Raw genomic sequence first — 15972 nt, 5'->3', positions numbered from 1 at the left:
ATGATGGAAATACACCTTGTACAAACTGATTCAAACAATCTAGAACCAGATTTTAAAAGCACAGGTGATTTTTTTTAAGTACAATAGAACACATAAACATTGTCAAAAATATTTTATTGTAATGATTATGTGCATCCTTTTCTTGTGAAGGAATATAGCTACACAGCTATTTGGTATTCAGCAAAAATAACTTTTGAGGCACAGGGCCATACATCATAGTAAAGGAAGATGCTGTTAGCCATAAAATGCTCAGAGTATGGATTCTAAAAACTAGGCCAAATGTTTATTCTTAATCTTTATGTATACAAACAAGTGCGCACGCCCCCCCCCCACTCCTACTGTATCAAAGACTACAGGAGTCTCTCATTTAAATTGATGATGACTTAAAATTCTGTTTCGTAACTTAGAAGCAGAATCTGTCAGAGTTAAATGTCCAGCATCTTTCAGTACAATGGACTTGTGGTCATATTCACAAGATGGCCAAATCCAAAAATCAAAATGCTTCTTTCTCAGAATTTACTTAGAATCTTTCACAATCTAAACGGAGCCCTCAAATATAAAAGCATGTGTTTCCATGGGGCATTTGCAAGCAAATTACTGTGAGTTAAAGTAGTAAGGGCTCAATCTTATGCATGCTACTCACTGACAGCACACCTCTTGTAGTGAAGTGGGCTGCCATAAAACAATTAGTGCCATAAAGCAGTCGGCGCTTTCTCGCTTGCTCCAGTACTTCACTCACTGCTCAACAGAGCAGGTAAGTCAGCATAAGAGGCGAAAGGGGTGGGGATGGTAGAATAGGGGCAGGAAGAGGGCAAAACAGGGCAAGGTATACAGCGATGGGGTGCGGGATGGGCAGATCCAGCCCAGGAAGAGAGAGAGATTGGTGGTTCCAGTGTCATTGATATTCTGTTCCCCTTCCTGGACCCAATCCAGGGTGTGGGCCCATGAGTATCTGTGCCAGCCATTTACGTCTGAGTAGAATCCCCCACACCAAAGAGGCTTAATCCTGGGTAAGGGAAATATTCTTCCCTTATCTTGGGGAGACATCTCCATACCAGGATGCAGCAGTTGCTATTTTGGCTGCATCGATGGGGAGGGGAAATGGATAGGATTGGGCTCCAAGCATCTTAAGCTAAGTGAGATATAAAATAGAAAACAAGTCAGTCTTGAGTTTTTGCTTGTTTGCTGGATCAATATTCTGACCTTATTCCCTGTTTCTTCAGATGGCATCTTAGTGCATAATTTTCAAAAGTGCTTCTCTAATGTCTGAGATTAATGACCTGTTAATTTTACCATAATGTATTAATGGCCAGTGAAATGAATGATCATTATTTGAAAAAGAGAAATGAAGGACTAGCAAAATCCAGCAATCTACAGACGCTAAAGAAACTATTTTTTAATTAATTATTACTTATTGTTTTTAAACACATAAACACACATACAAAAACACATACATACAAACATTGGGGTTGCAGAGTACCATATATCAATTAATTAATAATTCATTCTACCAATAATTTCTTATATCTACAACTTATACTAATACAAATTTACTACTAAATATCATAAATCTACTTGTAAACAAATCTACCAAACCACTCATATATTACATATCCATTACTTTCTAAACTTAACTTTCTACCTTCATATCATTTCCCCATTTATAAATTCCAAAACAATATCAAACAAATTTAAACCTTATTCATCAAAAATGACCAAAAAGAATGCCTAAATATATTTTTTCTTCTCTCATATCAAATATTACACCCCTACCAACTCTTCATAATCTTGAATAGCAATTCAAATCTTGTATATCATCTCTAAGCTTATTTTTTCCTCTCTTTTCCATCTTTTTTTCCCCTAATAAACTTCACAAGAATGTCTCAAGAGTTCATGCTTTGATATACATCCTCTTCTTAGTCTTCTTATTCCTGCCAATAGAACCTGGCAGGTCATCCCCTTCTCTTGGTCAATCTCTTGGTCAACTACGCTTGTTGGTTGACATGTCTCTTCCCCGTTCTGGTCCAATACCTTTTGGATACTTATCTTCCAGTCTGCCCCATCTTTCTGTATCTCCATTAAAATTGTCATTTCAGCTTGTTGGTCATTACTCTTCACTGTTGTGGCTTTAACTTCCATTTCATTAAGCTTATTTATCTGTTGGCTTAGGGTTTCCGCGCTAATTTGGATTTGTAAAATTTGGATCACTTGTTGTCGACTCATATCAAGCAAATATTCCAGCATTTGTTGTAATAGATTTTCCCGATTTGTTCCTGATGAATCCATGATTTTTCCTTTACCATTTTCTTTTAGTCCACTAGATGTCCTGGGCAATCTCTTTGCTATGGAATACAAACATTTAGTTTCCCACAGACGCCGTCCAAACAATATTCAACTCGCCACTCAGTGATAAGAAATCCTTCCGCGCTCAAATAATCCAGAATTCAACATCCACTAAAATTTATATCTCGTACAGGGTTGCAGATTTGTAAACTTGTATTGATAAAGTTATACTCCATATAGTGCCAAAAACTCAAATGTCTCTACTCAGATTTAAAAATTGACAGTGAGGTGGAGGAATCCTCCCCCCTTTTCCTTTTTCCAAAGTTGTTTAAAGCCGGGATTTGCATAACACAAACAGCACTTACTTTGTTCTACCAAGTATCTTCTTTCAATAGATGGTATCTGTTTCAGTAGATGGTATCTCCACAGGGGTTTGCAGTTAGTCATGATTTCACGTCTCCTCCCCCACTGCCTTGAACGGCCAACTCCTGAGAAGCAAGCCCCCCCCCCCGGCTGCATTCCAACCTACTCAGGTATCACCATCAGGATGACTAAACCTCTCCTGGCAAAGTCATCAGATCTCCTGGACCCGCAGATTAGAGGTGAGAAACAGCCTGAAATCCGGAGCTCCAGAGATCGTGCCTGTTCAGTTCACTGCATCGCCCCGCCCCCCCTGACGCTAAAGAAACTATTAACCAGGTCACCCACCCATAAGGTCTGGTGACCCAAGACCAGATCTTATTTTTTTTTGGGGGGGGGGGGGGCCTGGAGAAGATGGTGAACTGCAGAGGGATGTGCATGCTTGATGCCTCTCCCAGCCTGCCTGGCTCTTCCACTCTGTCACCTCCTTCTTTGCTTGTTCTTGCTCACTCCCTAAGGAGAGTGATAAGAGGATGGAGAGAAGCTCTTTCAGCACTGTTGGCAAACATGGTAGGTAGAGGATAGACTGCATTCTGTTCCCAGTGCCTCCTTTTCCTCTACCCCCTTCTCCTTGTCTATAATGCCCTCAAAACAGACTGGGCAAGAAGGTTCTTAGGACAGGAAAAGGGACCTTGTGCCCTCTCAGGATCCTCTGCACCTCCCCACTTGGCCTATCTCAGAGAAGCAGTGGGTGGGAAAGTCAGAGGAGGTGGAGAAGAAGAGGAGATAGTAATGGAGTAAGCAAAATGTGCATGACCGAAAGGAAAGAGGGGCATAATCTGGGCTCTGCTTCAAGTTCCAATTTGTCTTGGTTTGGGTGTGATTCCCACAACATCTAATAAAACCCAGCAGACTTCAGATTTTGAGCAAGACTCTGTAACATTGCAGCTTCCAGTTAGTATAGCTGAGGGATGTCAACCTCGTTTCATACAGAGGGCCGAATAGCATTCATGGTGACTGCTGAGGCCTGGAAGTGACATCATTAAGCAGGAAGTGACATCATTAAGCAGAGATGGCTAGAAATGAGCACTTTGTCCTCACATAGAAACTCATTATCTGCAAATGACAGAAGGGAAACTGGAATTGCAACAGGAGTTGGATAAACTGCTTCAGGGCCCAAATTTTGCCCTCAGGCCTTATGGCCGCAATCCTAACCCACTTTCCAGCACTTACATAAGGACAATGCAACTCTGAGATAAGGGAACAAACATGACTGCCCCCAACTGCAAGATGCAGCACATGCCCCACTGACACAGCTATGCCAGTGCTGGAAAGCAGGTTCGGATTGCGCCCTATGTTTGACATCCTTGGCATAGCCAATGCAGAGCTAGCCAGACCAATGGTCTGACCCAGTATAAGTCACATCCATGTCAGCAGGTGTACAGGAAGAAATCTCATCCCTTTGCACACCTAATGTTATCAAATCCAGGGGAAAATCTCATGAACTACCCATCATTCAGTGGGCATTTTGGATTCATTACCCCCAAACCCGCCAATAACGAGACCAGACTTCAGCTTGGATATAAAATGGGCCACTTTATTAAATCTCAACTGCAGCAGGGCAATAACAATCACAACAAACATGCGAGGCCTTATGGGGGAAACGGCCCTAGCCATCTACCTCCCCCTGCAAACTCATTGGGCGTACTGCCTGGCTCGAGGCCCCAGATGTCAGTTGCCAGCTCAGGTCTTTCAATGCCACCCCCAAAGGGGGCAAGGCAGCCAGACTTCAGACCAGCCGCCAGAGCATCACCGGCCTGACAGTCCAGGCAAGGGGTTTGCCTGCCTGCCTCCTGGAGCTGGTCAGGCATCATGGGAGCGGTTCAGGCTTGCCCCTTACCTTGCTACCCTGGATGGACACCGAGCCAGATACCTACCTATCCAGCCCCGCACGTATCCTGCCTAACCATAAAGTGACCAAACCCACCCCGGGGTGAAAGAACCGCACCACCCTTTGCCAGTCTGAGGTAGGTGAAAAAACAGCCATCGCACGGCCAATTAGGATGCCTGCAAAAAATTCCTACCCGGCCCTAGAAAGCGACCAGCTAATCCCAGACTGGTTAATGGGAGGGTGGGTGGGGTTGCTGGCCGGGAGCGCACTGAGCTCTGCCGGAGCGCGTGCTCCAGATGGAAGCTCTGGCCCCGCCTCCCCCCAGCCGCGGACCAATCACGGCAAAGCCTCAGCCCTGGAGCTCGAGACGAGGCAGGGGGCAATCTGCTGCTGGCGCCTATCTGGCGCCAACAGCCTTTACACATAGAACTGAGGACGGCCAGCCTATCTCAAAAGTAGAGTCTTCTCTCATGTGGAAGATGAAGGGACAGCTGTCTGTATTTGGGCATGAGAGATTTTGTTTGTTTGGGCATGAGAGATTTTGCATATACTGTTCAACTTCTGGATGACAGGAGCTTTTTCTTGGCCTCCGCTCTCTGTCTGCAAAATATAGGATCAGCCCTGACTTGTGTTACCTGGATGAATTATATTCAGATCATAAAAGCACTTTCTTGATTTGAACGCATTAGATCACAGTTTAGTATCAATAATGAACACAGGTGAAAAGCTGAGTAGGTCCTGAGATGTGAAGGCACAGTGTGTAAGAGAGAAAATGTGCATCACATTATGATAGTAGATTATTTTGAGATTCTGGGAGTGGAAAGTTCAGGGACAACCTAACCATGAAGAATAGCTAATGCCGAGGAATTATTCCATCATGTATTTGCTCAGCGAGAAAAAAGTGACAGAGCCAAGTGAGAAAGAAGGAAATAATGATTGAACTGCAGGGGGAAAGAAAGACGCCACACTTTAAATGAAAGTGTAAACCAGTAAATGACAGTAATAAACACGATATTAAAAAAAACCACTTACCACTTCAGAGTTACTTGAAGACATCAAAACGGCAAAATGAGTAAGATGATTGCATGTGCATGAGGTATGAGTGCTATTGAAATACGTTCGCTCACATCCTTCTGTAGACCAGCTTCCTTCCATTGTGTCTTCTGAATAATTCCAAAATGCGCACTTAATATCCTTTTTGCCTACAGCCTGGAACAGACACAAAATGTTTTCTAGATGGCAAAAAGCACAAAAATCACTCAATGGGAAATATACGTTGCGTTTGCCAAAGCAATTCATTACTCAGTTGCATTCTAATACACAAAGCAAATTTCAAACCTTAACTGATCATAATTCAGGTGAAGGAGAAGTACATGAATAAAAACAAAGGAAATCAGATAACAGAATTCACTGAATGGAAAGGAGGAAAAATTATACAGCTGATTGCCCCTATTTTTCAAATATTCTCCCTGACAGTTATTAATAAACTGTCAGCACAATATGCTCTTAAAAATCTATGCAATTGCTATGTTTGCTTATTTACTGTCTGGTGATCATGGTTTATCCAGTGTTTGCTCATTCAGCTTTCTCTCGGGGGGGGGGGGTATTTTTAAATCCAGTGATGAGCTTTAGAACCCCGCTACCATTTTTTATCTTGTTGTTCTTTTGGCGCAGCAGTCCCTGCACCAATGGAAGGTGTTGCAAAAGCACCACAAAGCACTCTGTGACACAGCGAGTAAGCAGTGCCAGGGGAATGGCCCGTGCTGGCAAAGCGGCCTGCTTTGCCCCATCAGTGCTGCATCCAGCTTGATGACCACCAGTACAGACAGGTAAGGCACAGAGTGGTGCAGGGGCTGGGAGAGGGTGGTGGGAGGGAGTTTTGGAGACAGTGAGGAGAGGTTTCTGGTTGGGGGAGGGTGGAACAGGGAACGATCAGGCCCAGAAGGGAGTCAGGGTTGGTAGAGGTCTCCTCTGCCATATCCTATCCTCCCAACCAGGCCAGCCAGCATTACACTAGGCTGCTTGAACTTCTGCCAGCTATATAGCTGATGGTGATCCAAGTAGCCCCATAGGGCAGGCTGGGGTTTTACTCAAGATAAGGGGAAAAATATCAAGAAGACCTCCAGCTGCCTCCTAACCTGCACTGGATACAGTTTAGGCCATGCCGCCTGGCCATGCCAGCACAGGTTAGGATTGGGTAGCCCTTCTTTTACTGGAGACTCTCCAGTCTTGTTTGGTTTCTTTTCCACGATCTCTTCATTTTCCTGTAAATAACTCTTTCTTGCCTACTCTAGTCTCAACACTGAATCTTGTCCATTCTTACTTCATGACTGGTTTATTGATTACTCTTGTATCCTGCCCTGTCTCTGAGGAACTCAGGGTGGCTTCCTCACAACAACCTGAGTAGATTGGTGAAGCTGAGAGCCAGAACCCCTAGTGAGCTTCATGGGTACGTGGAGGTTAAAGGTCTCCCCAGTGCAGATCAGACTTACTCAATACACTCAGAGATCCAAGATCTCCTGGGGCTTGGGGCAGTACACTAAAACTTGTGTGGTGCCTTAAGTGCTACATGCTACTCTCCCTTACTGGCAGTGCACAAGCCACTGCCTCTCTTCCTTCTCCCGAATTCAATAGGAAGAGCAAAAGAGTGAAAGAGGAAGTTTGGATCAGTCTCTTCTCCTTCACATTTCCTCTTCCCTTTGTTCCTTCCTCCTTTTCAAATTCAGGAAGTGGGCTAACTATCCAGTGAAGGCAGACTAACCAGCTAATCCACCCTCCAATATGACTGGGTGGGTCAGCCTCATGGATAGCTTGGCCCTAACTATATTACATTATTAGGTGTTATGCTCCACATCTATTATGAAGTGTGGCAGTAGCAGATAAAGTGGGTGGCTGGGGGACAACATGTTCCCCCTCCATGGTGCTCCAGATGTTTCCCAGGCTCATTGCTCGGGTGGCGTGCGAGTGCAGCGCTCATCACTGGAAGCAGCAAGCTCTGCAAATTGGGGCCACCCGCCATCCTTTGGCTCTGAATGGCTCAGAAATGGAGCCATTCCAGAAGTGGGGGCATTTCCAGCCAATGACATGGGGGGTTGATGTTTCCGCATTACTGCATCACCCAGCCTTGGGAGCCAGGAGGCTTTGGTACATCGCTGATGTGTAGTACGGGAGGGTGTGATAGGAACCACATGGGTTTTCCTATCTGAAACTGCTGTTAGTATCTCTTTACTTTACCCACCGTGTAAACCATCTGGAAATTCTACTGTATCATTCACTGCAGGTGCCTTCCACATTTTGCCCATTCATTTTCACCTCACCAGGTAACACAACCAAAGAAAAAGAGATGCACGTTTGGTTACTGCACAATGCTGAGAGGTGAGGAGGAGACTTAGATTACACTAACAAATTATTGACAAAGGTGTAGTGGAACCAACATGAAGTGATTATTCTTGTCAATTCCTATCAGCGCTTTGCCATGCTAACATGCTCCCTTCCTTGTGCTTGCTGTGCTGATCTCAGGGTTGTAATTTCCCCTCTAATTATATTACACACATATCAGTAAACAACATGGCTGTGAGCAAACTGTCAAGCACACGTACAGTTGCTATACATGAGAACAGAATTACAAGGTTACTTTTAATCAGGTGATGATTTCAACGAAAGCTTACCTGTGCGTGCTTTAAAGTGAGCGTTATTTTCTCAACCGGGTAGAGCAGGGGTAGAGAGGAGCGCAGTGCAACAGCTATAACTGATGAGCCAACTATCTCTCCGTGCTCCGGATTGTCCTTCAATGAGAAGTTTTGGGATGATGAAAGTAGAGAGCCAATATTGCTGTACTGAAGAAATACAACTGCAACAGTGCCTATCAATCAAAAAGACTGCGCTTAGTGGCTTGTGGATTTTTGCTTTTCCTTTTTTTTTTTAATAGTAAAACAACACAGAAGACATTAGAAAACAACAAACAATAGACATATATGCAAAACTCCAGGAATCTTGGCAGAACACTTATTAAAAGGGGTTTGAAGACAGTGAAGAATGGCTGCCTTTAAAACAACATTGCTCCCTTCAGAATTAAACATTGTTGTTCACAATGGAAATTAAGTGGGGGGATGTACTGTTCTTTTTGGAGGTGTATCTTTTAGCTGAGACGCAACAATGTCATTGACAGAAAAAGGGAGTAGTTCTGGAGCCCATGGGACAGTTCAACAGAAGCATCTATATTTATTGGTCCTCACTGGTGGCCCAATCCTATCAGTTGTGTGTGCTGCCATAAAAGCACACACAACAGCATACATGCCTTTACGGCATCACACTTTGTGTGACACTGGCAGCCATTTTGAGAATCGCTGCAGCAAATGGCAGTGGTGGTGCCATGTTGCTGCAGTTGGAAACCTGCTCTTATGCAGGTAAGCCAGCACAGAGGGTGGGTGATGGACGGGGGAGGGGGTGGGAACAGAGTGGGCAGTGGGCAGAAGGGGGCTGGGAGGTGGAACAAGGGAGGGGGTGGTTCCTGGTGGTTCTGGCATGGGTGAGATCCTATCCCCATTCCTTCTCCCCTACTCTTCTCAGACTTACACCAGTGAAATAGCTGGTATAGATCCAAGGCGGCCCATTTTTGGAGTTATGAGGATGGCAACCACAACAAAATTCTCTTTGCAACCACGACAAATGCTCTCAAAGTACAATTGTGGGTTTTTGCTTGTTTTTTTTTTTTTTTGGTGCAATTTAACTTCTCCAATTTAATATGTCCAAGGATGATGAACCTTGCTGTCAATCTAGTATTTCCATGGAATATCATTGCTTCTTCCAACACTGATTTTTTTTTAATGGTGTTTCTTCTGAAGTGGAAAGTGAATGTTGGCCAGGTTTTTGGTTTTTTTTAAATTTTAAAAGTGCTGTTCAACATTGACTTAGGTCTGGCATACACATATGGCAGAATGAGGTGGTAGAACAGATTGCATTCCTTCTAATGCATAATCACATTTTGAATGCTCCTCTCTGTGAATGCACTTTTTGATAGGGGAATATCAGTACTAGTATGAAGTGGGCTGTTCAAGACTTTTTTCCAATGTGTATATTTTTTTCCTTCCATGGGGTACTTGTACATTGTGCAGCTTTCAAAATGGCACCCACCCCTCATCTGCATTGTGAACATAAGAACATAAGAACAGCCCCACTGGATCAGGCCATAGGCCCATCTAGTCCAGCTTCCTGTATCTCACAGCGGCCCACCAAATGCCCCAGGGAGCACACCAGATAACAAGAGACCTCATCCTGGTGCCCTCCCATAGCATTATAGACCACCAGTGGTTTCCCAGAAGTACTGTTTAAGATCGCATCGGAAGCCTCAGAAGGCTTTCCGAGTGATCCTGAACGCTGTGCGAGGCTCCGTTACGCTGGGTAAGTATCTGGGCGGGGTGGGGGTGGGTGGAGGCGGGGCAGAGCTGGGCCCAGAGTGCAACAGGGGACAGGTACATAACTGCAGACCACTCTACCATTTCTTGATTCTCTGACCTCAGTCTGCTGCATGTACAGACCAGGCCTAAGAGATGGAGAAAGAAAAGTCATGCTACTAAGGAACATAGTAGCGGAGCAATATATTAATTCAGGCTCAGCCTAAGACATAAAGTATCAAACACTGGACTTCAGAGATATAGAAGATTAGTGGCAAAGTCAGAGAGAAAACTTGGATATAACCCACAAGGCTTTTTCCAACTTAGTCTCAGTTCATTGGAAGGAAGAATGTTTGGTAGACTGTACCAGTGACTGGGTCCTAAATCCAAAAGCTTATCTCTACTGCATATAGGACCATTTTAGATAATTCAGTGACTAAGGTGGGTGTATACGGTACTTACACCTGGGTTCAAACATGAATGACTTTAAACATTATAGCAGAAAACCCAGTTTGCCATCAAACGGATAGGAGGGGAACCACATTTGATCCACATGTTTCTGAACATCAAATTTATATTTTATATTTTTAACATTGTACCCTTAACAATGTTAGATGTATCATTAACCCATTTCTGCCCAGCCCACAGGTGTACACATTTGATCCCCGTTGCGTATATGCAAAATTGGGCAGAAATGGCTTAAAATGGATCATGGCAATTGAGTAACTCTGTGCTAGCTTCTCTTTCAGACTCAGGCTCACTTTATATGTTAGCTGAAGTGGTGTGGTTGTTATCACCCTAAAGTTGTTCTCACTTCACTCTTAGTAACATCTTAGCTGCCATCTTAGCTGCCATCTGTATGGCTGGAGTGAATATCATGCATGTTTGTGGATCATAACAGTGATACAACCCAGAGTGGCTAACACCAGTCTTAACCAGTGGTTAGGCAGGAGGTGTGGACTGATAGTTGAGCTGATAGTTGAGCAACTGATAGTTGCCTGAAGAGCAGGAGAATCTGTGGTCATGTTTCTGGATGGGAGATGGCTGTGGCAAGCTGCAGAACCCATTTGTGGCAGGACACCATAACTATATTAGCCATGCAGTGAGAAAAGCGTGGGAGTGTGTGAGAAGGCCAGCTGGCAAAGAATGGAGGCTCAATGGCATGCAGCCAGAACCACACTGAAGAACCACCTGGTGACTGAGGATCCTGTGATTCACATAGTGTATTTGTAAAAACCCCATTGAAAAATGGTGGTTTAGACTAGCCTGCCCATGTAAACCGCCTTGAATGCTGTCTAAACAACAGAGAAACGTGGTATATAAACAAACAAACCAGTGTAACACGGTTCACATGATGCTGATGGAGCAACAATGTTGATGGAGAGTTGCTGTTTAATTGGAAGTGGTGTGGAAACAGGTCCTGAAAGGCTTGGGGGAATTTACAAAGCAGACTACAGTTCCGTGAAATTAGGGCTGTGTGCACACGCATGTGTGTAGTGGAAATCTGGCAGATCATAATAAATTAGTAGGTGCTTTTATCAGAATAGAACTAAAACCTGAAAAACAGTATAGAACTTTGCCCCGCTGTGTACTGATCAAAGTCTTTTCAATGCCATTACTACAGTTCCACTCTGCTGCAGATGACTCCATTTTCTCTGGCTTTGGCAAAGGATCTTTCTGCCAGGCAAACCTTTTTGGCTAAGTTTCGGTGTCTTTTCACCACAAGCGACGCTTGCTCCCCACTAACCTTCAGACGTCGTCGTTGCCTTTTTCTTTGTAGTCACTTCTATAGTGTCTCCTCCCATGCGCACATGCTGGAGAATGTGATCCACAAGTACCGTATTAAAGGAAAAAACCTTGAGAACTGCAAAAGAAAAAAGGAGGGGAGAGAGAAGAACACTTGGAAATGACAGTTCCATTGCAGCCTAGCATAACTTACAGTTCTGCTGTAAAGGTTACAACTGAACCCAAATTACACAATGGTTGCAATTTTAAAAACACAGATTTCTGCCTAATACTTCAAAGGGGGAGGAGACTGCACTACAAATGTGTGACATGTTTTCCCAAAGCCCCTGGACTTTGGTATTCATAGTAGGCCTACATTTTTTCTTTCCCTTTTTATGTCGTTTCATTCTTTCCATAGAAAAGGCAGCCCTTAATTTGCTTTGCATTAAATGAGGCTCTGGAAAGAATAATGGAAGCTACTTTCGAAAGGTCTACCGCTTTATTAAGAATGTATTTCTGAAAGGGAATACCAATTGAAGTCTTATAAAAGCGCAGGACAAGATACCATTGAACGGTATTTATTCTACAATAGGGTTTTTTTTCTGGAGAAGTTAATGTTTTATTGTTGTCGCACGAAGATATGAAATGTCCATTCTAGTGTACAATAATGATGTTTGTTGTCGAAACATACAAACAAAGAAACTAACTGTCTCCCCCTCCCACCAATAGGCAATGCCTCCTCCCTCCCCATGCTAAAGGACTTGGAGTTCTTTTGTTTGCTCATTGCAATGTTTCAGTCACCCGTGTGGAGAAGGGAAAAGTCAATCAGACATTTTGTTCAGAGCAAACAAAAAACTTGACTAATGGGCTGGAATTACTTAGCCAGATTGTCGGTTGCCCTATTGCACAGCATTCAAAAAACAATTGGAGGTTTTTATGTATATCAGCTCTCAGCAAATGTTTTACGGAACATAAGGAATAATTCCTGCTAGATTGAAGTGCTGAAAGAATCTGTAACTTAGGCAGTTATCAAAAAAGAGAAGTCAATGAAAAGGCAAGATATTTCTTCGCATCAGATGAAAATACACTGAACAACATAAATCAGAATCAGTTGGTGTATGCTAATGGATGCAGTGCAGAGACTTGTGAGGCATGGGCTCAAGTGTGGTTGTGAGCAATTTGCATCCATTTCTGATTTATAAAATGAACTGATACTGGCCAAAATACATTTGAGGGAGGACAAAAAAGCCAAAGTATACATGCAGGATGTACATGCAGACCCCCAAGTACGCCAAGAACTGCTCAGAGGTGGAGGCAGTAGCTGCTGCTAGATCTTGACGCTTGCTCATTTTCTCTTGGCCAATCTGGGCATGGTCAGAAGGCAAGTACCTAGCTCTGCCTGGTGGTGGTGGTAGCAGCAGCTTCTATCCTTGGGTTGTTCATTGTCAGTCAGGCTGGACTGACTGAGAAAGTAGGTGAGATGAGTGTTCAGTCTGGAGTTTGTAGCAGCTGCTGCTACTGCTGGGTCTTTTACTTGTCCTGTCTTGGCAGGACCCAGTTCAGCCAAAACAAGAGCAAGTGAGTGATCCAGGAGCCACCATCTCCAGACACCGCCACCACATCAGGCAGAAGCTTTAGTGGGGAAGGTGAACACTGGTGGAGAAGGGTGAATGGTGGCCAGGTATGGAGTGTGCAAGGGGAGTCCCTTCGTGCCATCTCAACCTGCGTCATGGATGGGTTGGCCTTGTTGACGAGTTATGAAGGGGATAGATAGCTTGGATAGAGGGATGTTCTTTTCCCTCTCACACAACACCAGAACCAGGGGATCCACTAAAAATGAATGTCAGGAGAGTTAGGACAGACAAAATACAGGATGTGGTGATGGCATATGGCTTAGATGCCCTTAAAAGGGGACTGGACAGATTTCTGGAGGAAAGGTCCATCACAGGTTACAAGCCATGATGGGCAAGGGCAGCCTCCTGATTTTAGGCTACGTCAGAATGCCAGATGCACCAGTATGCACCAGGTATCTTGTTGACTTGTGTGGTCCTGAGACATCTGGTGGGCCAGTGTGAGATACAGGAAGCTGGACTAGATGGGCCTTTGGCCTGATCCAGCAGGGCTCTTCTTATGTCCTTATGTATGAGTCTCAAACATTTGCAGTAATAACAGGAATGTACTGTTACCCTACACATGCCCGATCTTGTCTGATTCTCAGAAGCTAAGCAGGGTCAGGCCTGGTTAGTACTTGGATGGGAAACTGCCTGGGAATACCGGGTGCTGTAGGCTTATACCATAGTCTTTTGAGACTGAAGGTTGCCAACCAACAACAACAAGGGCAAAGACAGGATGCCTATTACCTATTACCCCCACTCTGTTTGTACCAGTCTAGGATTTAGCCTACAACGACAGAGTTCCGTAAAACTGAACTCAACCCAAAATCACCCGATCGGCATCACACAACACTCATTCTAATATCAGCAGTCCGCCCTAGAAGAAGAACGCCACACATCTGCAATATCATTCATTTTCTTTTGCATACCCAGATCGCTGGCGTTAAACTCAACTTCTGTTGGCTTTCTGAAGTTCTGCGACACCAGTGCTGCTGTTTCTTCGGCGGTGTGCATCAGTTTAGTGAGAGTTCTTCTTCTGAACTCTGCTGGAATTGCTTCCCATGCTGCATTTTTATCCTTCTGAACAAAACTGTTCACTGTATTCACCCATTCCTGTTAGATTAATAAAAATGCATTTTATAAGGGTGACAATTGACATACCATTCTTTAAAAGTGAAAAGAAAATCAATTGTAAGGCTCAAGACACTCACGTTAAGAGTTAAGTTGGGATTTGTTTCCGTGGCAGAAATATTCATGGCGGTGAGCAAGGGACCAGATAGAGATAGTGCTTCTACATAGGAAATCACCTCTACCGGTGAAGTTTGTCCTGCAGTATTCTGATTGATTTCTTGTAATACAGCCAGGGGTTCTTTTATTTTTCTAATCTGAAAGAAAGTTGAAATCATTACATGTGGCATTTCTAATATTACATCAAATGACAATCCATACTAATTTATGAACTGTGCCAGCAAAACTCTGCTCTAATACTCCAATGTATACCCAACAGGTTTGGAACTTTTGCTGCACTTTAGAGCCAGATATATTTGATAGTCTGTTTGGAGGGCAGGTCTACCAATGGCAACTAGTCATGAGCACGATGTTCAATTTGAATTCAGTGGCAGTATGCCACTGCAGGAGAGCAATGGTGGAAGAGAAGCATGCCTTGGTCTTGCTTGAAGGCTTTCCAGAGGCAACTAGTAGGCCACTGTGGGAAACAGGATGCTGGACTAGATGGGCCTTTGGCCTGATCCAGCACACCTTTTCTTTGGTCTTTTCATATACAGTTGGCCCTTGGTATTCGTACAGAATCCATTGCTGGACCCGTCATAGATATTGATATCCGGGGATAATGGAATCCACAGGGCTTGAAAATCAAAAGTGCCTGTCAGAAGACTCCAATAGGCTTTCTGAGGCATGGGGAGGCCACGTGTGACCTCACCACATCTCAGGCCTGCCTCTGAAAGACATTTCCAGTTTGGCGAAAAACAGAAGTGCTTTCTGGGTGCTGCTAGTCGGCTTTCTGAGGCTTGGGGAAGCGATGCATGGCCTCCCTGAACCTCAGAACACATCCCAGGTGCGACTGGAAGGCATATCTGGTCATGCCAAGGAAGTCATGTGAGGCCTTCCAGCATGCATTTGGATCAAATCCACAGATGCAGAACCCATGAATAAGGAGGGCTCCCTATAGTGGACTGTGTCCGAGCTCAGGCCAGCAAATAAGTGCACTAGGTATAAGTCACAACCTCTGCTGACAGAAGGGTTGTAATTCAGTGGTAAAACGCATTGCGTTCAGAAGCTCACAGTTCTAACCCCTGGCATCCTCAGGTAGGGCAAAGAACAATTCCTATCTGAAACCACTACAGCTAGAGTAGTCAAGATTAAGTTAGATGGATCAGAGGTCTACCTGGGCATAAGGCAACTTACGCCATTTCACAGGCTTGGGGCCCAATCCTATAGTTGCCCTGTGCTGTTGGAACTCATGTTTCCTTGCGCAGCCCTTGTGCCACCTTGCACAGCAGGGTGGCGCCAAAGCTGAACCACTGTCACATGCTTCCAGGCCACTGCTGCAAATGGTGAAGTGCAGTACATGTGGCAGTGGCTCTGGGAGGCTCCAGTAAGTTGGCAGCAGGAGCCAGGAGGGAGAGTTTCTGGGGTGTTCCTAGGTAGGGAAGGGGGAGGGCAGAGGGTGGGGAGCAGGCCAGTGAGA

At 44.5% G+C, this 15972-nt stretch overlaps 1 protein-coding gene across 3 annotated transcripts in view; it reads right to left on the bottom strand.

Moving 5' to 3' along the window:
- ADGRL4 (adhesion G protein-coupled receptor L4) overlaps positions 1-15972 on the bottom strand; it is a 115239-nt gene that overhangs the window by 33839 nt on the left and 65428 nt on the right. For all 3 annotated transcript variants that reach the window (XM_066625205.1, XM_066625207.1, XM_066625206.1), the window contains 5 exons: positions 14477-14650; positions 14195-14378; positions 11675-11791; positions 8203-8396; positions 5567-5743 (listed from right to left, as the gene is read on the bottom strand). In XM_066625205.1, coding sequence (XP_066481302.1) covers positions 5567-5743; positions 8203-8396; positions 11675-11791; positions 14195-14378; positions 14477-14650 — 846 coding nt within the window. The remainder of the gene's footprint in view (positions 1-5566; positions 5744-8202; positions 8397-11674; positions 11792-14194; positions 14379-14476; positions 14651-15972) is intronic.

The sequence above is a fragment of the Tiliqua scincoides genome, chromosome 4 (genome assembly GCF_035046505.1).
Source record: "Tiliqua scincoides isolate rTilSci1 chromosome 4, rTilSci1.hap2, whole genome shotgun sequence".
Taxonomy (NCBI): domain Eukaryota; kingdom Metazoa; phylum Chordata; class Lepidosauria; order Squamata; family Scincidae; genus Tiliqua; species Tiliqua scincoides.
This window is presented reverse-complemented; position numbering and strand designations above follow the sequence as displayed.